The 27,534-nt window shown below is 43.1% G+C and overlaps 1 protein-coding gene and 1 long non-coding RNA gene across 3 annotated transcripts; one reads left to right on the top strand and one right to left on the bottom strand.

The window, feature by feature from the left end:
• Window positions 1-37: 37 nt before the first annotated feature.
• zbtb7b (zinc finger and BTB domain containing 7B) lies at window positions 38-23,991 on the bottom strand. Of its 2 annotated transcripts, XM_034288823.1 has the most exons (4): window positions 23,692-23,991; window positions 17,783-17,900; window positions 4,019-5,070; window positions 38-3,541 (listed from the first exon to the last, which is right to left on the bottom strand). In XM_034288823.1, exons 3-4 carry the CDS (start codon window positions 5,062-5,064, stop codon window positions 2,905-2,907), a joined length of 1,683 nt encoding a protein of 560 aa, XP_034144714.1. In that variant the 5' UTR covers window positions 5,065-5,070; window positions 17,783-17,900; window positions 23,692-23,991; the 3' UTR covers window positions 38-2,904. The 2 variants fall into 2 exon arrangements, with proteins under 2 accessions (XP_034144714.1, XP_012994727.3); XM_013139273.4 differs by lacking the exons at window positions 17,783-17,900; window positions 23,692-23,991 and adding an exon at window positions 9,627-11,406.
• A 133-nt stretch (window positions 23,992-24,124) lies between these two features.
• LOC109614728 lies at window positions 24,125-26,164 on the top strand. The gene is made up of 3 exons (XR_002195669.3): window positions 24,125-24,713; window positions 24,808-24,900; window positions 25,992-26,164. It is a non-coding gene; the product is annotated as an uncharacterized LOC109614728 (long non-coding RNA).
• Window positions 26,165-27,534: the final 1,370 nt, after the last annotated feature.

Here is a 27,534-nt window from a genome sequence, read left to right as displayed (position 1 = left end):
AATATGAATCAATGTAATAGCAAATAGCACAAACAGACAGCGATAGATATCTTGTTTATTGATCAGTTTTCTTTACATTATCTCAAACAAAACTATGGGAAAATGAATATCTCAGAAAGAAGATCCACTAAGAACAGAAAGACAAAATGTATCCCTGATAGCAAGGTTTCTATTCATAACAGAAACCCCAGATCCCTACACCCAAGCCAAAAACAAAGAAAACTTAGTCACGTAGAAACACACAATGCTTCACAGCTGGCATATCTCTCATTCACTCACCAAGTTCTCTTACTGCTGATAGCAACACCCTTCATGTGCAGTTTCAATGTGTATGCTACAGCTCTCATGATTTACCCGTGAAAATAATATCTTGCCTATCTGGTTATGCTTCGATCATACTTTTACATAGGCATGTAGGGGTAATATTCAAACCATACTTCTGAGTGAAAGGCGTCACGAACACTAACCCTTCACACACATGTATGAACAATTATATATGTACATAAGCTACACACATACACAGCATATCTCCCCAACATTTTTGCATAATTACTTAGTGCATTGCTCAAGACTTCCTGAGAATAGTTGCAGCACAAAGGTCCAAGGCAGCTTCACCCCTTTACATAGAAATATCTCAATCATCATTCTTATAATTGTATTATTATTATGCAATTCAGTAGAAAGGATATAGACCAATGTTCTTATCAATAATTTAAAGGATCAATAGATATCTTATCCTACAATCATAAACGATGCTGAGTGAAGTCATGGAATGGATAATGAGGTGAAACAAAAACATAAAGCTCTCATTATTTTAGTGCAAATAAATCCAAAACAGGGAATGTTCCTCTACACATGGCATGGAATGGATAGCACACCTGGGTCCAGTACACTACTGCCCTTGTAAAAAGAGTTGCAAATGAAATAAAAACTCACTATCACTTAAAGTGTGACTGACTACAAAGAATTTGATTATCTGTATGCAAAGCAGTACCTTTCCTGCAACGGGCCACCTAACATGACTGCTGGTCTACCAGAGACAGGCTCCATCCGTGACTTGACAGGTCACAAAAGTATGTTCAGTACAGCTGATGCTGATCTCCATGAATGAAATAATCTAACGGCTATGTTGCACCAATTGTCTTGTGCTGAAGAGAGAAAGTGGTGCCCTCTCCCTTCTGTGATCCCTTTATCCTACCCCAGAGGATGGAATGTGCCGGTATTATTGCCAGAACTGGGGTCAATTGCATAGTAATTCCAGTCAATTCAGAAAGAAAACTGAAATCCAATTCAATCCAAGTTTGCTTCAATGAAAAGTGTTGAAGAGAATGGGAGTTTCAGTGTACTTCCCAGAGTAGGCTGGAACTGAAATGGAACTGGCTCCATCCCTGATTATTGCAGTATCTTTTTGGGGTGTGACGTGCAAAACCAATGCATGAGGAGAAAAACTAGAAGAGCTGTAACCCAAGGGGCAGTGGGTGTTCAGAGCCGACACTTAAAGCACTACACAGTTCCTCTTAAGACTTAAAGAAAGAAGGTAGGAATCACTTGAGCCGTGCCAGGAGGGGCTGAGAAAGTGGTCAATGGGTCTGTGCTGTAACGCTGGGTCAAGCTACACACAGTTCCCCTGGAAAGCCACAATAAATATCAATAAATAAATAAATACAGTGGGAGATGAAGAGAGAGGTCTTTCAATCTAACCTCCTTCCTTCTTGCTCGCTCTTCTCTTTTCTCACAATCAACTGAAAAAAACAGGGAGTACATGGGTGGAAGACTTTCTAAATAAGCAGACTTAAGAAAGGAATGATCACTATCCATGTAAAATGGAAATGCTAAAGAAACAACCTCTCATCGACAATCATCAGCTGACCCTGCAGACAAAATCTAATTTTGGTCAAGAGCAATAAAGTTTAACAGAGAATCTAGCATAATGGGGAAAGTCTTCAACCACTCTCTAACTACAGAAGATGACAAATCATGACTGTTACTTTAATCCATCTTTATCTGGCAGAGCCCAGCGCTCTTTCAGAGCCTTCTCCATCTATGGCTATAGTCCCAAACAGATTGATAAGGAAGAAAATCAACAGAAATCTTTGGTATCATTCAATGCCTCTTAAAAAGAAGGGCATGAAACACAACTTGACAACAGAGGGAAAATAAGACTGCTACAGTTAGATAATGGCTATTTTTCATAGGACACGTTTGACTTTTTCAATTGGTGACTAGTTCCAACAAAAACCACTAGAGGGTAGTACATTACACCCAAAGTGGAACAGCAGATTCCATATCTACTTACTACATTGAAATAACTTGAAATAACATTTTTGTAGGCCTAGTTGGAAGTTCATCCATTGTTTGTATTTACATAATTTTTTTTTTGTTATATTATGTTATACAAAACTCTTTAAAACATAATTTGTTCTTTTTTCATAACTTTTCTCAGCTCCTGACTTCAGCTTGCATAGTGACAGAAAAGCACCACATCCCCATAAGCACATTCTCACCGTACCGTAAAATATTTGTGCATACATGCGCAAAACATTCCCTTAATAAAGCATATTCTTTATGTACAGCAAATAAGAATAATCCACAGCATGAAAATATCTCAAACATAAAATAAAATAAAAGAATAAAACTAGCAACTGAAATAGAAATAAAAGACAACTGAAATAAGAACATCAAGAGAAAGGAAACAAAGAATATTCCAGAAAACCCGTTTTCCATTCTTTTTTATCGTTTAGTTTCCCTCTAAGCGCTCTCTAAGAGGGAGTAGGTCCATTCACCTGAGTGAGACGCCCATCTGTCATGTATTGTGGGTGTCAGACACCCAAACACACGCTTATGCACGTGCAAATGCAAATACACCCACACACACACACACACACTCTATTCTTTTGCTTTTTGTTACTCCTCTTCTCCTATTTCCTCCTCTACCTCTTCCTCCCTTCTTGCATGCTGAGGACCCGGAGACTGCCCTCTGACTGGCTCCTCCTCCTCTCCTCCTCCTCCTCCTCCTCCCCCTCCTCTCCCTCCTCTCCCTATCAGCTCCTGGCTTAGCCAGGGCATGTCAGGGTAGGGTAGCCTGTGATGCCCCATGAGGGCTACACCTCGCTCCCTGTCAGCCTCCCCAGGGCGGACCAGCAGGCCGGCCCCAGGCCCGTCCCCTCGGACCACCCCCCCAGGCCTGAGGAGGAATGCCGACGTGTGGGGCAGGAGGGGCAGGCTCTCCAGGGGGTCTGGCTGGTCTGGAGAATGCCCTCTCCCTCCGCCTCTGGCCGCCCTGCCGTCCTCGCCGGCCCCGCGCCTCGGCCGCGCCCTCGTGCGCACCTCCAGGCAGCTCAGGCCCTTGCGGTGGCGCTGGAGGTGGTCCTCCCGGGCAAAGGCCTTGTGGCAGAGGGGGCATTCGAAGGGGCGCGCCCCGCTGTGGAGGGAGAGGTGGTTCTTCAGGTCGTAGGAGTGCAGGAAGCGGGCGGGGCAGTGGGGGCACGGGTATGGGCGCTCCCCGGTGTGCTTGCGCATGTGGATCTTGAGTTTGTCGTTCCTGGAGGAGAGAAGAAAGACACGGCAGGGGACAGGGCTTAGCGACGTTTATGTCAGCGGTTCTTTTTGACTTCGGTTCTGTCTGTCCGTGGGTCTGTGTGTCTGGGGTTCTGGGTGTCTGTGGTTATGTATGTCTGTGGTTCTAAAGTGGTTATTCCTAGGGCCTAAAACGCTTTTCAGTAGCGATCCAGTATTTGTACAAAGCAGTACTTTTGGCCGCAAGGACTCCTAAACATAAATAAAATAAAAATATGAATAGTGGTATATTGACACTCTTCCCACCTTTTCAATGTCAGTAATTCCATTTAACAAAAAAAAGCCATTTATAGTTACCTGTGAACTAGTGAAAACACAACCCACAAAATGAGAATGGCAGATCTATAGTATTTAGGTCACACCGAGCTCCCTGAAATCTGTTTTAGATAATATTATTAAAAACCCACGCATCCATCATACACACTCACAAACACACACATACCGGGTGAAACGGACTCCGCAGGCAGTGCACTGGAATGGTTTCTCCCCAGTGTGTGTCCTCATGTGTCGGGGCAGCTTCCCTGCTCCGTGAATGATCTTCTGACAGACAGGACACTGCTGAGGGGTCTGAGATTTCCTCTTCCTCCCCCCTCCTCCTGCCCCCACCGCCACCCGCTGCTCCGCCAGGGAGGAGAAGGTCGAGCTGGGCACCCCGCCGTTCCCCACTCCGTCCGTCTCCTCCTCGTCTTCGGACAGCCTGTCCTCTGAGGGGGCGGCGTGGTGGGGCGCCAGGAGGCGATCCCGAGGCCAGTCCATCCCTCCGTTGACCGCTGTGCTCCCAGTACCCCGGTGCCCCGTCCACTCACCGTTCTGCCCAACGCTGGGTGGCAGCTCCTGCTCCTCGGGGCTGGGTGGCTGGGTGGGAAGGTGAGAGCGGGCCCCGTCTTCCGCGGGGGAGGGCTGTGGAGACGGCGTGGAGGAGTGCGGGTGCGTGTTGACGCTCAGGCGGTGAGGCGCCGGGTGGGGGGGCGAGGACTCCACCTTGGTCACTCTCCGTCTGTCCAACTTCCTCCGGGAGCCTTTCTTCCTCTCCGCCGGCCGCCTCTCCTCTCCCATCTCCCAGTCTGCCCCCCCCCCCGTCTCCCCCAGGATGTCCCTGCACGCGTCGGCCACACACTGGATCCCCAGCAGCTGAGCCCCTCTCAGGACGTCCCTCATGCCCGAGCTGCGGATGGTGAGGGTGGCCGTGTAGGCGAACTCCAGGAGGGCGTCGAGGGCGTCGGGCGCCACACAGTCCAGCTGGCACACGCTAAACCCTCCCCCGCCCCCCGCCTCCCCCCCCCCCTCCTCCTCGGCGCCAAACAGCCGGCGGAAGTAGAGGCTGACGGCCGCCATGACGGAGCGGTGCGTCGGGTAGCGGGACCCTCTCGAGGTCAGGGTGAGGTCACAGAGGAGCCCCGCCCTGCGTTGGGCGTTGAGGCGGGACAGGAGCTCACTGCTGTGCTCTGGGAAGGGTATCCCGATCAGGCCGTCCTCTCCTGGAGACATCGCCACCTGCGGAAGGCCATAAGCAGGTTAGAATAACACAGACATTTTGGGTTCAGGCTGAGTCTAAATAGTTTGGGGGACGTAAATGTCAAGCAAAGACGTCATGATATTATTGACAATGTCTTTCATATACTCTGAACAAAGTGCTGGTCCCATGAAAGGTCCCCGAAATGCTCTATCCATACACACAAAATGCAAATGTGTTGATATTACTATTCCTTTAACAAGGTGATCAATACACCATGTGTCAGAACAAGAAGCAGATCCTGCCAAACAGCACAATCATGACACAGGTGCACCTTGTGCCGGGGACAATAAAATGCCACTTTACTGTACAGTAAAATGTGAGGTTTTGTCACACAGCATAATTCCGCAGTTGTCTCAAGATTTGAGGAAGCGTGCAACTGGCCCTGTGACTGCAGGAACAGCCAGCGGAGCTGTTGCCAGAGAACTGAATCTCAAACCTCGTTTTAGTCCATGCGTGGTATGTCGTCACGGCCAGACCACGTATAACCATGCCAGCCCAGCGATCTCTACATCAGCGGGATCGTCTGAGACCAGCCACCCGGGCTGCTGATTAAACTGTGGGTTTGCACAACAAATTATTTTTGGAAGGATGAGATCCTAAAGCCCTTTGCCATGCCAATCATTTACCACTAACGTCTCATGTTTCAGCATGATAATGCGCAGCATAATTTCACAAGGATCTGTTGCAATTCTTGGAAGCTGAAATTGTCCCAGCTCTACCTTGGCCCACATTCTTATAAGACATGTCACTTACTGAGCATGTTTAGGACGGCTGGATTTACATACAACAGCAATTTCCAGTTCCCAACAATTATTGTGCAACTTGGCACAATAATTGCAAGAGTGGGACAACATACCCAAGGCCACAGTTAACAGTCTGATCAACTATGTTACACTGCATGATACGGACTGGTTTCACACACCTACTTGTTTGATGTTGAAGGTATCTGTGACCAACAGAAGCTTGTAGGTACTCCCAGTTATGTGAAATCCATAGATAAAAACAGACTGTACTTCTGAAAATCTTTGCAATTGTTATATGTTGGGTTAGTATTTTTGTTTTAGATCACATTTCATTTGTTCTTAGGAAACCAATGCACAAATACAGGTCATTCATGTGTTCACTTTAATGCAAATGGTCAGGACAAAAGAGTTCTGTAGGATTGCATAATAACAGGCAGTCCGAACAGTCTGCACAGCTAAGTTAGTTCATATTTACCTTATTTGTATATATTTAAATGTAACATCAGTTGAATGTATACACAAATGTACATTTCTGGATAAAATGCTCATATTGCGACAAAATATGCAAATGAGAAGAAATATACATATTCTCTTTTTTTTTTTGATTGTTCTGCAATAGCCTTTAGCCCCTTTGTAAAAAAGAAAGTTACAAAACATTACACTGAATAACAGATTGTGCCACATTTAGCTGCAATGACTGCAACTAAATGCTTCCTTTAATTGTTGATCAGACTTTCACAACGCTCAAGTGGAATTTTGACCCACTTTTCCATGCAGAGCTGCTTAAACTCAGCAACATTTGCAGGTTATGAGCATGAACTGGCACATCTCAATAGGTTTTTCTCTGAACACATTTTCTTTACAGCCATTCAGATGTGGACTTGTTTACGTATTTGTATCAGGATAACATAACAGGACCAATGTTGTTCAAAAGTCCAAAACTAAGCACTGCTTCCATATTACTGACCCCATGTCACCAATGAAGCATGGTGGTGGCAGTGTAATATTTTGAGGTTTACATCAGAATGGTTCGAAAGACAGATACATTTACATTTTGGAATGGCAGAGACAACGTTCAAACCTAAACCCAAATGAGATGTTACAACAGGATGTATAAAATGCAATTGATGCTCAATAATCCACAAACGTCACTGAGGTAAAGCAGCCCTGCCTGATACAGTAGGACAAAATGTATCAGAACAACAATTTACATAAGAATTTAGTTGTAGCTATTGGAGAAAAAGATGGCTGTTTAAGAGTTTAAGGGGGCCATCTCTTTTCATGTATTACTTTTTACAGGACCATTTAGGTGTCCGCATAACTTGGTTGATAAAAACAAAATAGTATGGAAATTGTGTTTTATTTGTTCAGTCAGGTTCCCTTTATTTTACATTTGGATTCGGCTAAATTTTGGTCAACATTTAATTACAAAAATGGCAAATGAAAAAGATATTATAGGTTCAAATATTTTCCATGGGAATGTATAAGAAATCTTCAGCAAATTTTTTCTAAGGGAATCATAAGTAAAACAATTTGTGGCAGCAACTTGAGGTGTGATGAATGTACTTTCCAACTTAATTGTATTATAATTATTATTTGTTGTTATTATCAATATATTCAGGATAGTTGTCTAAAGAAAACATTAAAACAAACGTACAAAATATAGAACGGACAAGCTTTTGAAACAGAAAAAAAAAGAATTCCCTATTATATACACAGCTGTTATGGATGTTATGCATTGCACAATGCTAACAAACGTCCTCTGTTAATTATTCAGAAACAAAAAACTTGGATGAGGTTTGGCTTTACAGAGACACTTTCTAAAAAATCATTATGAACATTGTTCAATTACGTAGTCCCTGCCAACACTCCTCAAGACACATCTCACCTTTTACAGTGGGGGAAACAGCTGCAAGCAGGAAAAAAATCCCTCGACATGAAATATAATTCACTGATATGTCTTTCTGAGCTACCTATTCTATATTGGCAATAATGCACGCAGATGCATCCTGTCGGCATAAACTTGTAAAAATAAAGTCAGTGCTCAAAAATGTAGGCTGTGATCATGATGACAAACATGACTTCATTAAATGAGTTAGTTTTGAATGCTCAATTTGAACGTCACATGAAAACCCATGAAAAGTGCAGCTTGGTTGCTTGCGCACTCCCATTGTCAACTGTCAAGAGGTCTTGACTGGCAGCAGCCAACCATTACCACTGTGACTTCCTCAAGTAGCTCTCCTTTACATGACAAACCATATTAAACCAGAGCTTAGCGCTATCCCTCCTTCTATCGCTCCTCGCTTCTCCCTCCCACTCCTCCCTTTCCACGTCAACCTTCCACCCCCTCAACCTCAGATTACGACATCAGGAAGAAGTGATTTTGGCAGAGGGGGGTGAGTGGGGAGACAGGGGACAACTTAGAGGATCAGAGCAGGTGGAGAAGTGCTTGCAGGGGAAGGCCACTGGGCTAATGTGCGTGTGTGACAGAGAGCTTGATAGTATTAGCTCCTTGATTAAAAATAGCAGAGGGACAGAGAGGGAGAGAGGAAGTGATAGAAGGTGAACAGAGGAGAGATGGAATGAGGAAGGTGAAAGAGAGAGTGGGGAGAAAGCAGAGGGAATATGGATTCCAGGTGTGTGTGTGTGCGTGCTCTTGTGTGGGCGAGGGTGTGAACCTCTGCATTAGGAAACTAAAATGAATATAGAAGTGTCAGGGTAAATGTTGGGTAAATGTTGGGCCTTTAGAATTTGCTGTTAATGTTGGGTAAAACTGGATGTGTCAATGGGTTTTATTGTTAATGTTGGGTAAAACTGGATGTGTCAATGGGTTTTATTGTTAATGTTGGGTACAAATGGATGTGTCAATGGGTTTTATTGTTAATGTTGGGTAAAACTGGATGTGTCAATGGGTTTTATTGTTAATGTTGGGAAAAACAAGACGTGCATGTAGGATTTACTGTGATTTCTTTCCAAGACCATATCACTTGCTTTTTCCTCCCTTTCACTCATGCCATCCTCCTTCCTGGAGGAGGTGTACAATGTAGAATGAGGAAGTTGTGAGTAAAGGATAGAACAAGAGAGCTTTTAGGCCTTCGGCCAGAAGTGTGCATCACACTTGGCATTACTGATGTTTGGCCATTGACTCAGCGTCCATGGTACTTCCCAAGCAGCAAGTCCATGGAGGTCTAGTGTCTATGTATCCATATGATAAGATGTGTTTTGCATATCCAAAGGGCCCCCACCCTTCCCTTGACAAAACTCCCTCCATCGCAACGAACACACACACACACAGACGCAAATACGCGCACACACACACACACATACACACACACACACACCCTCAATTCCACAAACAACAGGCTGACTCTCCCCTCCCCCACCATGGTCTTCCTCCCATAGTAACCAACCCCCAAGTAACCATCCTATAATACTCTCCACATAGTCCCCACAGGACTCTGCTCAACCTGACTAACCTGCTCCAAAACACACACACACAATTAAACACACACACACACACAATTAAACACACACAGCGTACCAGTCTCTTGGCTCCCCAAGTCGCCATTGTTCAGTTCATATTGTGGTCTGTTGATCTTCATGCGTTGTCAAAGACATACACACCCCACCTATACAGTCAACACACATACACACACACACACACACACATATATACACACACACACCTTTCATGGCTCTTCAGCTGAAAGTCCCACCTGTACCAACCCAACCGTACCCAGATCCAACCCCCTCCACCCTCAAGCTGACCCAAAACCCAAATGGACCCCTACCTTTCCAGCCTTCATGGCTGACAGAGGGACCGTCGACTGGAAGTGGATCTGTATCTGTGTCATGGCAGCAGTGTCTCTACACTTTAGTCTTCCCTCGATTTCTTTCGCTCTTTCTTTCTGTAGGACAACCGTACACTCTCCCTCCATAAACCTTTCACTGTCAAGGTTCAGAGAAGTCGGGGCGACGCGTTCATCCTTGAGGATGTCTACCGCTTTACTTCGCTCACTCACTCTCTTCCTGTTGTATGAAAAGAGGGTGCTTGGTGGCAGGCAGAAAGAGATTGAGACCCCTCCCCCCATCTCGCCCACGCGCCCCTCTCGCCAAAACGCAACGAGTCGATTTTCCGAACAGAGCAATCACAAGTTTCCGAATAACATTACTTTCTGGCCTGCGCCACCCAGGGCACAGTTCTAACCTTTGACCTGATAGACAGGTAGGAGGGACGTTCGTCCGTCTACTGATATCAGGAACTAGGGTACAGCAGTTAAAATTGTCTTTCCGTTCTCTGAGGAAAGGAAGTTTGTTCATAACAGTCCTTCGATCGCCCTTACCCATCAGCCACCATCATTAAAGATCTCTATTTAAAAAAGCAACGTCAAACATTTGCACATTAAACAGAAAAGTTCAATGGGAACATCCTAAGAACTAACGCAAGAACCAAAATCATATTGTTACTGAGTCATAATATACCCAGCCACAGACATCCAAGGTGAATACCAGATGACAGAATCAACCAAGGTGCCATATTAGACAGTCTTACTTTGCGGTGGCCTAAACTGGGCTAGTAACTAACTCAAATCACAACCCATTAGATAACTTGTATATTAATATAGTTCCAATGAAAGCTTATTCACCAAAAAAAACAACTCTTTTGACATGTAACGGCTCTCGGTTTGATCCATCACGTTACCAGCGCTGCCACTCTCAAAGCTGGTAGGAACTGATTTGTGCTGGTTGTCTCCTAAATTTGTAAGCAGAAACAGAACAAAAGGCAGTAGAAAAAAAAACAATTTTGAAGAGAAGATGTGTGTGTGTGCGTGCGTGCATGGTTAAACTGTATGTTAACAGAATCCACATCATTAAAATCTCAGAAGAGATGGATGAAAGGAGACTGGGTTTTTGAAGAGCAAACTTAAGCATGTCTTTAGTTTCCGGAGTAAGAGACAAAAGGCTGACTGGCGTGTGTGATTCCTCAGAAGGGGTATGTGCGTGTTATTCCGAATGGTACAGAGACGAAAGTAGGTGTTGCTCGGAAAAGGGGGAAAGAGTCCTAATCAAACAACGGTGAGTCACTTAACAACGGCACACCCTTAAAGACACACACATGCACACGTCCATATTTGACAGTAAGATCAGTCTCCTTCTCCCCTCACCTCACCTCCTGTCCCTTATCAATTAGTTACCCCCCTTGTTGTTCTGCTTCATCGCCAGCCCTTGTTCTATCAGACAGGGACAGAGAGCTCTGCACTGAATCTGGGGTAACTTCTTGAGCTATCAATGTAGGACCACCAAACACAAAGACCCAAACATACACTGACCTGCATTTACAAACTCAGAAATATAAAGAAGATGTGTGCATCTGTGAAGTACAGTACAGAAGAGTCAAAGGCCAATGAATAAAACAGCCAAAATGGAAACTCTACGCGGGAAAAAATAAATCATAGTCTGTTTTGTTAAGAAAACATATACTGGCAAATCTCTTAAAAAAAACAGTGCTTCATGGAAATCCAATTAATATAACGCTAACTGAAACTGAATCATGGGAATTATTGTTGAAATATGTGGTGCAACTGGCACAAACTGTTTTCTATTAAGTTAAAAAAAAAAAAAAAAATTTAAGAGGAAAAACCTTTTCAATAGAAGACATGCAATAACTAACTTCCAAAATAACAAAAAAAAATGTAAACCTTCTCTGTCATTTATTTGAATGATTTGTAACAAACTTTTGTTTCCGACTCAGAGCGGATTCTCAAATCCCACTCTTCTGTCGACAGTTGGCTACCTCAAACTCGTCTGTGACAATACGGCTTCCTCTTCCCTCGCTTTCATTATGTTCATCACTGACTCACTGAAGACTCAAGTCTCGGTTCTTTAGCCTGACAGAAATGAATAACCATAAGAAAAAGTTTAGATATTTCTGTCCAGAAAGCAGAAATCGATAGAAATTAAATCCTAAAGAAACGTGGCCTATAAATATAAAAGCTAAATTAAATCCCATTTCTACTACAATTTAAACAGTACACCAAGTGAGAGAGCTATAGTAGATGACACTGTTCTACCACAACCAAGACATTAGACGGTTATTATACTGCAGCTCATTTTCCCTTACAGCCTGGAACTTCTCCCAATCCACCTCAATTATATCAGCTCTGCACGGCCCAGGGGGAAAATATGACTTTACACTATTCACAGAAATGTTTTTATGAATTCTGATGTCAGACGCTTTCCAATGTGTGTGAGTGTGTATGTGTGTGTGTGTGTGTGTGTGTGTGATCACTCATATTATATATAGACAGAGTTCCCTTGCAGTGCTTTTAGCAAACGTTTAATGATTTAATATTCTCCACATTCTTCAGTATGTACACAGACAGCGTCCATGGCAGATTACCAGAAATCTGTATCAACAACTTGTTTTAAAACGTTGTGAGTGTAAAAAATATCTAGCTACTTCATTCAGTGCAAGTAAATACTGTGAACGCTTAAATGTATTAATGTACAGAAAATAACAGGTTGGAACCAATTACACAAAGTTTGAAAATATATTGCATTTACTAGGATATTTGTGAAAATATAAATGTTTAAACATGACCTATTCATTTTAAATGTATAACTAAATATGTAAATATTATACAATAAAATATGTTTAAAAATGCACTAATCCATTACAATAAGGATTCACCTTAGCTGACGAGGGATGGCAGTCAAATTTATGATCCCTTTTGGCTACATAAATTAACACACAGACCAATGCAAATGTGTACATTAACACATTTAATTATAAAATAAATCTATATTCTGCAGGGGGATAAAAAATAAATAAATTCAATCCACCATAAAAAACTAATAATACAATTTTATAATAAAAATTAATTTCAGTCTACTACAAGAATAAGTCATTATGTAATATTTACATGTGACAACCAAAACAGCACAACAGGAGCTGAACAGTGGCTGCTCCAGACGTAGCTACACCTAGGCCGGAGGAAATTAACAGTCATGATTCACTGTTCATACCGTTTTGTCGTCCGCCACGTGCTCCGCCAGCTCTCAAAATGCTCAACTTTACTTAAAATGCTTTACTGGCATGGAAAACATCTGTCGACATTGCCAAAGCAAGTGAAACATAAGATAAATATAATAAATAGCAATAGCCAATCTAAGAAATCCTAAAAGAAAAGTGAAAAGCAACATTTCCATCGTCCTCATTCATCCTTTTTAGCCTCTTAAATCTGTGCTGTTGGGAGCGGAGGGTTAGTGGAAGAGTCTCTTTTCAGAGGAGGGGTAAAAGGGAGGAAGGTGAGGATAATGACAAGAGTTCCTGCCACATAGAACCCTGGTTGGCAACACTATGAACAACCTGTATGGATGAAATGCCCCATTTCACGTGCCTTTTTAAAGCTTTCATAAGACTTTATGAATTGTTATTTAATGTGCAACATCCCTTTCCTCCTCCTCAGCTACTCTATACTGTTTCGGAACTAAAAGAAAATGCAGGCACTCTCCACTCCCTAAATTGATAATTCTCCCTGAACTGGCCATTTGCATCTTACCAAGAGATATAAAAACAGACTCAGCCGAAGAGAATTTGAATCATCATTTGAATTCGTTAAAAGCTGGATAACGAGAGTAAGACAAACATTATGGTAATTACATTCATTTCACCTAGGATGTGACTTAAGCTGTTCTATGACGATGAACAATCATTATAATTATATAGGGAATAGAAAAGGCCCTCAACCACACAATAAATACTGGAGGGGATGAAGGAAATGCTTAATAGTGGTGCTTTGTCATTAACAGCAAAATCATAATACAAGAAAATCTCAAAAGGGCCCCCATCTTTCAATCCTTTGGTCGTGGCATCCATCTTCTCCACTTAGTTCAACTGGGACAGTGTGTGTGTGTGTACCCTTTTGAGAACTTGGTTCCAAGAACACATTACATTATTAATTCGGCTGGCAGAGCAATGCACAGTAGAGGCTCCCACGCCACCCTGCCCCAGCAATCACACGCCACGCCACCCTGCCCCAGCAATCACACGCCACGCCACCCTGCCCCAGCAATCACACGCCACGCCACCCTACGCGGAGGCCATTTTGCATGTTATCCCGCTTTACTGATGGGAATTCAGGAGGTGGAAATGGTGCAGAACCTTCACATAGACAAGTATAGCACAGAGAAGACATCTTCTTTGTTAAAGAACTGGGAGCGGATGAGAGGGAGCAAAGGGGTTTCAAATCTGTGGTTGGAAAAAGGAAAGGGGGTCTGAGATTTGAGGGGAGATCAAGGAGAAACAGAAGACGGCAGGGGAGCACTAAAAACAGACATGTTCCTAGAAAACATACAAGGCAGAGTGAAAGAGGTGGCATGAGAGAGTGCCAGCGAATGAGGGAGTGAAGGGTGGGTGTACAGGAAGATGGAGCGATAGAGGTGGAGGGGGTAAATATAACAGGAAAATCTGGTCTTCACCGCCAATCTGTGTCAGACGGCAGAAATGAAAGAAGAGAAAGAGTTATGTTACAGAGAGAGGGGGAGGAGAGGGAGGTAAAAGGCACACAAAGGTGAGGGGGAGAGGAACAGTGACGTAAATAGAGGTTAAAGAAAGAGAGAGAATATAATAAAGAGACAGAGAGAGACGGAGGGAGGGAGAGCGAGGGGAGAGAGAAAGAGAGGAAGAGAGAAAGACTGAGAGAACAAGAGAGAGAGACAGGAAGTAGTTGCAGGTCCTTGCAGGTGTGTGTCTGCAGATGTCTAAGAGAAGATGTGGTAGCAGCTAGCGCTATCATTACCAATCAGTGAAAGGGAGTTTCACAAAGATGGAGAACAGACATACGGAGGCCGGAGATTTGTGTGTGTGTGTGTGTGTGTGTGTCAGTACATGTACTGTATATGGATGTGAGGCCTTTTGCTAGTTCAAACGCATGCTGACAAAGTGCTTTCACACCTTTTGTCTGTATTTGGTCAGCAGTTTCAGTCTACCCCCAAGACTACATGTGTGAATGAGTGGGCCATTTTAGTGCAAAAGCTGTTGGACTGTGAGGGTGTGTGTATTCACAGACAGGTTTACAGTGCTTGCGTGCTGAAGCCTTTCAATGTGACAGTGTAATCGGGTGGAGCGTGTGCTGTGGCCAGACTGTGCATGTGTGTTGGATTCTCTGTTAAGTTGCCACATCGCTAGGGAGGGTCTTAGTAGTGGCTCCTCTATCACACTGTTCAGAGAACTATGTCGCAAAAAACACACTCGGACACACACCGCGCACACACACACACACACACACACACGCACACACAGGCAGGCAGGCACACAGGCAGACACACTGATGTTGCAAAGCTAACTGATCCTGATCAGCTTCCTCTTCCTCTGCTGTGAGGAGGGACAACCACGAGGAGCGATGGAGAGATAAAAGCATGACAAAACAGACAAGTAGGAACGACCGTGTAAGTTTGGCTCAGACACCAAGAGACAAACAGACCTATACATGTGAGCTGGAGGAAGACAGAGCCAGATGGGTGGTTCCATAAGCTCCGTGCCTTTTGAACTTGGTAAAAATAACCATGCATGTATAAATGTATACATACCAATATGCACACACGCATATAGGCACCCCCCCCCCCAAAAAAAAAAAAAAGCTTCTTAACATTATATATATATTGCAACTTCTCGTTTTGAGAAGTTAAATGTTTAAATAATTACTATGGTTCCTGTTCCTGAATGCCAAATCAAGTAACAGGTTTTTAATCTTTTCATCAACAAGGAGTGACAACTTCAGCGTCACAAGAAAAGTGTGACAATCAATGCCATTCCTTGCCTGTCTATGGGTTATGGGATTGACGCGAAGGGTGCCAAATAGCTGGAGTGACCCACATCATACTGCAGTGGTAGGGGGTAGGGGGCAGAGATGGGGGTACGGAGGGTGGTAGGGGGTAGAGTGAGAAGATCCATGGCAGGAGACAACCAGAGTACTAAAGAACAAAGGCACTCTGATATCCTTTCCGTGCCACATCAACATGAGGACATCAGTGGAGTTCTTCGTTAAACAGCCCTAGTCAGGGTTTGTAAGGTCAAAAGGCTGGACACATCACTGACATCATCTGGATTATACTTTCGGAGTGCTCTCTGGGTTTGTCAATATGGGGTAAGAGTGGTTCCGTTTTCTTTAAGTCATGACAAGAGTTGTCAGATATAATCTGCTGAGAACAACGAAGTAAATGTGCCTCTATGCCCCCTATAGTAACCAAGATGACTGCCTGTCGGTCACTGGCCAGGTTAAATAACCCTTACCCTAACCCATTGTCAGGAACTGAGAATGATGACAGCCGGCCATCTAAAGCCCAATAACAGCCACGAAGCCCTAGCCCTAACACAGGGAATTCTCTCCAGTAAGTCAAACTGAATGTTATGGGTCATTTTCCCAACAAGATACAGCAGGATGATTCTGTGTGGTGGGTGTGTGTGTATGTATATGTTTGTGTGTGTGTCATCTCCTATTCCTTGAACAGCTTGCTCATTCTAGCTTTTTATGAACAACACCCCCTCAGTATCTACAACATTTACACTGTTACTAGAAACGCTGAATCATGTTCTCACTCCTTTAAAAAAATATTTTCATCTTTTTAGGTGTCTGTCTCAACAGAAAGTGAAGTCTTGTCACTTCCTGCTCTCCCATCCCCCTTGCTGGTGAGCGGGTGGCGGGAGCTGGCAGGCCGGTGGTCGAGAGAGAGATAGAAATGTCAAACATGACAGAAACTGTAGACTGAAAAAGGGGAAACAGAAGACATGCTACTTCCTCAATTGACACACATCAACTTGGGCACACTGCACTGATGTAGATGAACATGTGGTAAATTAGCCTACCTTATACAATGGCACAGTACCCAGAAGACCTAAATCTAATGTACTGGCGAAAATGTTTGTAAAACCCACGTACGGTACATACCATAAAGGACATGTCCCTGCCATAGCATCACAGATAATAAGCAAAAATAAAAACAGATGCCAAGACCCATACAAAGGAAGAGCAGGGAAATTCTACATTATACAATTACAGATTCTAAGAGGGGGGAAATCAGGAAATATGGAAAGAAAGGATGAACAGAGGAATAAATTAGGATAAACAGATGAAGTAATGAATGGGGGGTATAGGGAGAAACCACCCGGTCAGGGAGAAGGTGTGGTTAAAAGGGTTAGGGAAGAAACCCAGGGACTTTGTGTCCTTCCCCCCTCCCCCCACCTTGCCCTCCCACTCAGCCTACTCGATGTATCTGAAACTGAAAGCCCCACATGTTTACAGGGGGAATTTATACTTGGGGCCACATGCCCTAATTCACATGCTTACTGGAACTGGGTGTCTGCTTGTGTGCGTTTGAGTGTGTGCGTGCGCGTGTCTTATCTTAGGACGTTCCTCTTTCCTCGACTAGCCAGAAAGACCACTCACTGTTGTCATCCCACACCAGTCACACTTCTGCACAGCCTCGATCACATGATGTCGTTTGCAAACACACAGAAACACACTCTAAATAAAACGTCTGCTTAATTACTATGTAAATGTATGGCTGGCTGTTGGATTTGCAAGTTCAAATGAACTGTATTTCAATAAGTCTAAAACCCTGCTGAGTCTGAGTGATAGTAGAGGGACACACAGTCAGTGTTGTTACTAGTATGTAATATAGTGTCCAGTATAATTGTCTCTGGGGTGATTCCAGTCGTCCATATTCTGGAATGTATAAATGTAAATATCTCCCATGTTAAGATCTCCATCTCCATGGCTAAGAGCATCCTGGGGCAGTCTGTAATGTGATTTCTATACCTACAGTAGCTGTAGAGAAGCTCTATACGAACACTGACATGAATTAGTTCAATGCACATAATTGCAAAAGGCTCAGGATCGGTGTGGGTGCTGAATGAGTGGGCCTGAAGGACTTGTCCACGTCTTACCTCCAGTCCATAAACTCAGGGGAGGACGGGGCCCAGCACTGTTCCGCTCGCACTCTTCGGCTTCCTCCTCTACCTCGGTTTCTGTTCTTCTCCAGTGGAGCCAAAAGGTTTCCAGGTACTGAAAGGATGAGATAAAAAAAAAAAGAAAATTATATTTTAAATTTAAAGTCATTTTTACATACATTTTTGTCACAAAATGCTATGCTGTTGATAAAAAAATTAAATAATGTACCAGAGGACAGAAAGGCGGTCAGCAAGATACACATATATGAACCATTCCATGCAAAGCTCTCCCCAGAGCATTCAAAAATAAAACACATAATTTCCAAATGAAAACCTATTATAATTAACATGCAGATTTTTAAGTGCAGAGTACATTTTACCAGTTTATCTGTTTCAAATAAACCATTTTAGTCAATCATATTTAATAGCTTTTTTCCCAGCTCACTGTTATACAGTGTTAGTTATGAATATAGGACATGAATGAGTTTGTAGGCCATGTCCTACAGTCACTAGGTGGTAGGTGGGACAGGTGGCATAACAGTCAGAAAGTTTTATCTAGAACATTCTATCTGTAACACTTTCTTGCTTGAATTTTTGACATGATTTATAATTGGATGTCTTTCTTCCCCATTGTCAGTATACTTTTTGATTTAGAGTTACTATATCAGTAACATCTATAATAGTTGTGGATGTGATGATTAATAATGTACATTATCTTAACTTCAGAAATGTGTGCATTCACCACATTTATTGGGCTTGTTTGGGGATGGATATTCTGTACTTCTACAGAAGCCTCATTGAGATGAAGATTGTTTTGTTCTAGTTGTGGCCGGCTGTGGTCCAGTGATTTAGGCCGCTGCCTCCCCTGAAGTATCTGCAGATCTGACCAATTGGTCTTCCAGATAAACCCCTCTTCTTTGTCTTTCCCGACTCTGTCTGTCCATTAAAACATAGACAAGCACATAAATAGGTCCAACAAATTAAATAGTATTTGAGTTAAATGAGAGTTTAACTTTCTTATATCTGTTAGCAATTTTTTACCTTAAAATAGGTCTACATGCCTAGAGACACTGGACTCAATGTGAAGAAAATGTACTTCTTAAAGATTTTGTTTTGAAAATATGAACACATTTCTCATATACGGCAGAACCATTTTTACAATAGTCATGGTGTGACTATGAATGACACATCAACTTTCACTGACTTTATCCAATGTCGAGAAAAGTGGATGGACAGAATACATGCGTATACAATGGAGAGAAAAACTATTTGCCCCCTTTAAGATTCCCTAATTTTCCAGATTTTTCTCAATTCATTTTTGTAGAACTTCAACCAAAACTTGATATGGAACAAAGTGAACCAGCAAAGAAATAACACAATGTTTATGTGATGCAACACAAATACCGCCTCCGAAAAAAGTGATTATCCTCATAAACTCAATAACTGTGTGCCACCTTAAGCTGCAGAGACTGCAAGCAAAGCTTCCTTTAGTTATTAATCAGTCTCTCACATCGCTGTGGAGAATTGTTGGCCCACTCGTTTATACCGAGCTGACTTAACTCAGCAACATTTGTGGAGTATTGAGCATGAGCTTCTTTTTCTAGATCCTGCCACAAGTTGGAACAGCATGGGTTCATTATGCTAAGAACAAATCACTACATTACCTATTATAAACATTATAAAGAAGGGCTGAAAAGCAAAACAAATTACTTGTGAGATGGGCTAATCAACGTTAAGACCTAAGCCCAATTGATATAAAGTAGGAACTATAAAGACCATACTCATCAACCCACAATTGTGACTTAAAACTGCACTATATGGAAAAAAAGGGCAAAATTCATTCACAGAGTTGTAAGAGAACAACAAGGAAGCTTTTGGTTAAGTGTAAGCAGGGCCGGCTCCAGGCATAAGCGACACAAGTGGTCGCTTAGGGTCCCGGACTGCTAGGGGGCCTCCGACTGCTATGGAGCCCTCGACCAATAGGGGAGAGGGGGCCCCAAATGAAATGTTCCTAAGGGCTCACAAAAGGCTAGAGACAGCACTGAGTGTTAGGGAGAAATCACATTTACAGGGGGCATTGGATGTTGTCTAACTTATTGTTTGTGAAATAAATAAAATAAGTTATTAAATGTTATTTGTTACTCCTTACAATCAGGTTCCCCGGATTTAATATAGTTTTGTCCATCATCTTAGGTGTCTAAATATAAAACCAAAAAAATCTGAAAAAAAGCAAGCACACTTTCCCTGCTCTTGTTCTTTTCTTCTATGATTATACCAAGTAAGTAAGACTAAGAACATATTTATATCATTAATATTTACAGCATCAGCCTGGGAACAATTTGAGCTATTGGGAGCAATTTGAGTTCAGGGACAGCACAGATGTTCCACCTCGATGGCTCAGAAATTAGAAACAGCAATCTTTTGTTTACAGGACCAATGCTCTTGACTAATATGTTTCCTTGCCATCCCACTTGTCTAACTTGCACACTTTGTTTCAATATTTAATTAAACCAAAAAAAACTATATTTTTGTTTTAAACTGCAGAAGGTAAATTTCCATACATACTGGGCCTTGAAAAAGTATTTAGATCCCTGACCAATTCTCTCATATCACTGAAACACAAATGTTACATTGAAATGTTATTTTAAACACTCATAGTGAGGTGACATTGGTTTTATGTTGGGAAATATAAGTTTGAAAAATAAAACCATAAACCTTAATCTTCATGATGTAGTTTTTGCTAAGAATTGTACTAACCAGCTTTGGGACCTCCCAGAGGTCAACAGGTGTATTTAACCTGAAATCAGGGGAAACACCTGAAATGCACACTGGTGGACTCCATTAAACTAATTATGGGACTTCTAAAGGTAATTGGTTGCACAAGAGCATTCAGGTGTGTCATATCAAAGGGCACAAATATGTAGGCAATCAAGACTGTGCAGGCATACAGTACAACAATTTAAGAATAATGTTTCTCAAAGTAAAATTGCAATGTGTTTGGGGATCTCATAATCTACGGTACATACTATCATTTAAGAGATTCAGAGAATCCGGGGGAAATCTCTGTACGCAAGGGACAAGGCCGAAAACTAATAATGGATGGCTGTGATCTTCGACTCTGTAAAGGATATCACTGCAAAGGCTCAGGAACACTTCCGAAAACCATTGTCTGTGAACACAGTAAGTCACTGCATCCACAAATACAAGTGAAAACTCTACCATGCAAAGACATAATCACACATAAACAAGATCCAGGACCACCACCGCCTTCTCTGGGCCAGAACTCATTAAAGATGGACTGAGGCGAAGTGGAAAACTGTCCTGTGGACTGACTAATCAAAATTTGAACCCACTGGCACCCACTGGCACTCTAAAAGATACCTGTCACTGGGCAATCCTAAGGTACTACGCCATCTGCTGACTTCTTAAGTGTTCCCAATTACAACACCTGATATGTACATTTTTAATCAAGAAATATGCACTATTTGAATGTGTATTTCAGACTCCCTAACATCAGTAACAGAGGAGGTAATGTCCATTATGGTCAATTATCCTCTCTAAAGTCATGTGGAATACAGAAGGAAACAGGGCTTGCACTTCCAGGGTGGTGGGTTCATTTCCAATGGGTTGGCTTGTTCAAAAACATATCACCTCACTACTGTAAGTGGCTCTGAATGAGATTATATCACTTTTTATTTATTTGAAAGTTATAATGGAATTATTTCCCTCAGAATAACGTTTATTTTTAACCAAGCCTTTTTTTCCCACCAAAAGGGCAATGCATATTTTGACCAAAGACTTACCAACACACTGCCAATTGATAATAGTTTCAATATCCCCAAAAGGAATGACATTACATGTACAATCCATAACACCTGTAGTTATATTTTATCCAGCATTCCTATACTTAAAGGCCAACCTGTTTTTACTTAACACGTCTATGATGTAGTACAAAATCCACAATATACGTTACATTCACAGTTTTCAAACACCTGGAATAGCCCATATACAGTGTTTAATATTTCTACGTGAGAGAGAGAGACAGAGGGCCAATTACTGAGAGGGGAGTGAGATCGAGACGGAATGGAGAGAGATAAACAGGAGATTAAACAATAAACTGCCTACAAAGTGTGCATGAAAAGAAAGTGCATAAATTGCAAAGCCAAAGTGAGTCAGCTTTACTAAGTTAGATGATATGAAGACATGGTGGGCGGTCGGGGGGAGAACGGGGTGGGGGGGGGGGGGGGGGGGGGGGAACCACTTCCTACTTTACCCTGCCCCAGTGCAGAAGTGGCCTACCCAAACAACGAACAGGGCCTGGAAACAGGCACAGGACGCACACCTGTAGACCACAAACACAGTCACAGATGTACACACACAGAAAAACAATCCACTCTCTCATACTCATGAGACAAGCCCAAGACTATTCCCATTACCTGCCATAATTGAAAAGGTCCATGTAAGGTGCCTACAAATGTAATTTGGTGTTTATGTGTGTCTAAACGTGTGTAGGAGGGAGAGATAGAAACAGCGATTGTACAGTCCAATCTAGTAAATTACAAGCGTAATTAAGTTACGATGACACCAGAGGGAGCGGGAAGGCGGTGAGAAAAAGGAGGGGTAGATCATTTACCCAAACAGCAAAATACAGTTTATGTAGGCATTCTGAGTCTCCAAACTATATATCAATAAGTTGGTAATAAGTCTGCTACAATTTAGACAAGGAACAATTAGGTGTGACCAATTGAAAGGTCAAAACATTTCAGTCCCCATCTCCTCAATCTCTCTCACACAAACTAAGGTGATTATTCAAATCTAATCTGCATTTGCAGACATCAACAATACCTATGTGACAAGCACACACACTGATACCCACTCAACAAATATTAGCCTTTACTGTACATACTCTAACACAGCATACTCCTTATTGCTCCCACTGAAATGTCTAGACCCAACACTTATTAGGAAACTTGTTTGAAAAGAAAAGTTTCAATCCATCAAATTAAAAGTTTGAATGAGAAAATCATTAGTGTATTGAAAAAAAAAATACATATACAAAAAGTTATAAATAAAATAAAAACTATGACCCAGGCAGAGAACCAAACCCAAGCCAGTTTGGCGGGTTCAGCCGGTCTATCTGGGCCTCAAGAGGGGCGAGTCAGGCTCAATCGAACGCGCGCACGCACGCGCGCGCACACACACACCCACACTCCCATAATTTTGGATATAAGCTACATTTAAAACCCCTAAACCATACAACATATACATTTCCATAACTTAATTCTACATCAACAACAGAGTATATAAGACAAAGGCTCTATCGAATTTTGCTGACAGCCTATTCGATTTACAGGGGTCCTGAAATAATGTAATGGCATATAACATTGAATTGCCAATGTTGCCACATCGTAAAACACATGGCTTATGTTGGCTGGTGGAGTGCGTGAGGAAGAGGTTATAGGTTTTGGATGTCAGCGGGTGTTTACTGCTATAATTAGCAGCCAAGCCTCCAGAACTATAGGCTACCCGTCGACCCACCTGGCCACATCCACACAGGTAGCAACACACAGCAACTAGCCTGATATTAATGACCTAGGCTCACACAATGTATTTTTTATGTGATTACATTTGTTTGCATGATTATGTTGTAAAAATAAGCCAATACGAAGAGAGATCTTGCTAAAATCATAGAAAGAAATTATTGTCGACACGTCACACGGGAGTTACCGAATACCCATGACGTGGTTAGTCCTCTCGTGACCCCAACCGATGGGGAGGGCGGGAGGGGGAGTTCAACGGTGCGGGGGCGGTTGTTATAGAAAATTGGAAAGACAAGCAGGAAATACTAATTCAAGAATATAATAATTCCATATGAACCACAGAAAGAGGTGGTGGAGCGGGTTTACCTGTATGCTGGTGTCACCTGTGTTGTCTTGTCGCGTCCCACCTGACCGGCTTCTGTAGCCTACTTCCTGGATTCGCTCCCACTTGCTCACACCCCCCCCCCCCCAGTCGCTCTCCGGGGGTCACCGCTCTCTCTCCACACTCTTTCCCTTGCAGAACCACGTATCACCAGGGGGTTCTGTCCGTAATATCCGCCTCGTACTCCGCTGGCGTTTAGATCCCCCTGTCTTTGCTCTCCGCAGACCGGCTGTTTGCTCGGCTGCTCTCCCCCTCTCTTGACTCCACTGGCCCACTCCAACTCCCGGCAGCTCCTCCTTTACTCAGAACCAGGAAGCGGCTTGCCCTACTTACACCCCGCCGCGGATTGGCTCTGGCGGGGCTGGAGAGGGACCGCTGGGGTGGGCAGGGCACAGGGGGGGTCGCCTACGGTGCGATAGGCCAGCAGCAGTGTCTGTCGCTGGGAGGAGGGAGAAAGGGAGGGCCGAGGTGGGCATGTTGGTATGGAGCTTTCCAGGGCAGGTTGTACGTCGGTTGACTGATCACTGCGGGGCTAATAAGTAGGTATAGTGGGCTCAGAAATAGAGAGGTTCTTACGAGGGCGTATGTGTGTTAGGAACGGCGCGTATTTCCACTGAAAAATAGATCGCCTTAATAATATAAAACGGGCTATTTCTGTTGCTCGTGCTGTTGCTGTTAAATTTCTATATCTCTATGCGCGCCTAAAGTGACTCAGCGTTTAATTTGCAAATCAAGCGCATGTCGACCAAGAAGTGACCATCGAGACCGAAACCGGTATGTGCAGGTGCACATATTCAGTACCATAGATGTGTAACACTCAGCCCTTCAGAATCCATGCCAGATATTTACTGACAGCTATGTTGACAAAGCAGCAGCCTACTCATGTTGGCTTGCTGAGTCCTAAAATAACTTCAGTCTCCTTATAATAACTGAGAAAATTCTGAGAAGACCACAGGCTACAGTAGCAAGGGGACACCCACTCCATTAAACCAGCGGGGGAATTCAGGTAACAATAATGTCTCACTGTGTGTGATAACTCACAACATTTTTTGTAAAACGGGGCCTTTTCTACAGTAGCCTAAGTGATTCACTGTTTCCAGGGCAGAGGGAAAGAGACTGAAGAGGGTGTATGACAACACAGAGCTGATGCAAGAATCCTGAGAAAGACTCACTAGCTCACTAGAGAGAATGAGGTTACCGTCACATGCACACACGCACACACCCTTCACTTATAGAGAACAACACACACATCAGCTTCCTGTTTGAAGTGGTAACGAACTACACAGCACACAGAATCACCTTATCCTTTCCAGGCTAAGTTTCTAAGTTTGCCTCTGGTGCTCTTTACTCTTGCGATACGCCCCGTCTCCGTTCGCTTAAACACATACAACTTCAAGTCGTTGTGTTCGTGCGTGTGTATGTGTGTGTGTGTGTGTGTGTCTTTGTATAGGTGTATGTAATCTCATGGTGGGTTTGAAGTGAATGGTAGTCTAAATGTAACATAGGTTTTTTGTGGTTAACCTACGAAGCCCACCGTTCCCTTTGCCGCCTCATAACCCTTAAATCTGCGCTCAATCTGCGGTCTGCTGCCTGCCTACTACTCTGTGGTGGGCGATGTGTGTGTGTGTGCTACTGCAATTCATGCTAACATTGCTGTTCACATACATAGCTAATGGGCAATTATATTTGTTTATTGTATTAACCCCCCCCCCCCCCCAAAAAAAAAATCACACTTCATTCATTTTAAGTGTAGTCAAGAAGAGTGTGACCCAACTGAGTGTGCCGAATCCAAGCCATGAGCAGGTCGAGACCGGTTGATCACCCCCGGTTCACAACGCAACCGTCAGCATCATCCTCATCATATGTGTTTATTAACTGGTTGCTTTTAATCCTGAATACCGATTGGCTGATAGCTGTGGCATAAGATATTAATAAGGCTAGAGGGTTTATGGTATATGGCCAGTATACCACAGCTAAGAGCTATCCAATGGGCACGAGGCATCGTGTGATATATTGATATACTGACAATAGATCACAACCCCTGTGATGCCTTATTGTGTTTATAAACCGAGTACCAACGTAATTAGAGCGGTTAAAAGTGATGTGATGTCATGCCTGTGGTGTATGGTCTCCATCGGCAATATATAACTCTGTATTGCTGTGATACTTTGTATTGGAATCTCTCTAAATCTACCATCTCCTCTGATGAATAGTAAAAGGTAAATATTTAGAGAATCGTCCTATTTTCCATGGACTGACTGTGGCTTCTCAATTCACCCAACAGCACTGTCTCTGGTTCCCCATGGGGTGGTGGAAGAGAGGAGCCTGAACCTGAGTCCAGAAGTCTGCCCTAATCGTATCAGAACAGATGATCTGTTGGTTTTATTTCATTGTGACAGAGTATTCACAAAGCCGATCGTTCAATTCCCCATATAATAAAACATTTTCATGGCGAGATTTTTATATTCTACTTCAGACTGGAGATAGCGGATTGACTCGATGCCATGAAAGTGGGACATCAGTTTGTTCGCAACTGTTTCGAATTTGCATATGGTGTAGCGGTCAAACCATTCACCCTTGGATAACACAAATGTTACAGTTCATACTAGCCATTTTTAGCCAGGCATGAATTTTAAAAAAGTGTCAGACCGGGTAATTCAGTCCTTTTTTTTGTTGGTTTGAATCTTTCTTGATGAAGGATCAGCTCCCACCGACACCTGGCTCTCTGCAGGCAGACATAAACCCTCAACACCAGCGCAAATACACACACATATAAATCACAATACTAATTGCCATAATTTTCTCTCCCGGGTCCATGTCCTGGAAGCCACTGTTGACTGTCTGACAGCTCAGTGATCCCAGTGCTGTGCCCTTACAAATAGGGCTTCCCTGCCACTCGGTCTATTTCAGAGGCCGAGTGATAGGCAGCAATTACAGTCCTATTTATTCTCCCCTATTCAGGGCTACTAATCCTGTGGTCTGCCACTGCTGTTAACCTCTAACACGCTGCTACATCCTCCACGTCTCTGTTCACAGTTGACCTTCTCTCAGTTTTAGGGCCTGTTACACCTGACAGTGGGGAATGGAGTTATAAGGTGTGACAGCTTAAACTGTGTGGCTATCAGTTTAACTGCTACCTTTTCCCAGATTGTGACCGATATGAGACTTGGTAAGCCGCTGAGCTCCACCTAGTGGGCATGTGAAGACATTTGCTTGGTACTAACAGAAGTTCACTGCTTCACTGTGTCCATGGGTAGACAAACATCTCTCACAAGAGAAAATCTACTGTTTCATTTTTCTGTTGAAAGATTTAATTCCAAAACTTGTTCTGTTTTTATGTGTTGCAGAAGTGTCCATATTGATATCGATAGAATACACACACAACATGTCTTAGTTTTACCTCAGTGGCCAGTTTATTGGGCACACCCAATGTAGAAATGTGTCAGACCTATTTGCCTCCAGAACAGCCTGAATTATTTGGGGCATGGATCCTACATATTGGATTCTTGCTGCAAGCCTGTTCTTTCTCATGTCAAAATATGCTCTATTGGGCTGAGGTCAGTGGAATGCACAGGCCACTAAAAACAACAAACAAACTCGCTGTCGTGTTCCCGGGGTCTATCCGAGACAATACGGGCATTGCGCATTACCTTGCTGAAACTATGTGACTAAGGCTAAATTGTTGCCATGAAGAGATGCACCCGGTCAGCAGACATTTTCATATTCACTATGGTGTTTAAATGCTGCTCGCTTGGCATCATGGGACATAATGTGCGCCAGGACATTCCTCAGACCATTACCGCCCCGCAACAGTCTGTCCTGGCGAC

The sequence above is a fragment of the Esox lucius genome, chromosome 20, assembly GCF_011004845.1.
Source record: "Esox lucius isolate fEsoLuc1 chromosome 20, fEsoLuc1.pri, whole genome shotgun sequence".
Classification (NCBI taxonomy): Eukaryota; Metazoa; Chordata; class Actinopteri; order Esociformes; family Esocidae; genus Esox; species Esox lucius.
Note: the sequence above shows the minus strand (reverse complement) of the source record. Positions and strands in the feature narration are given on the sequence as shown.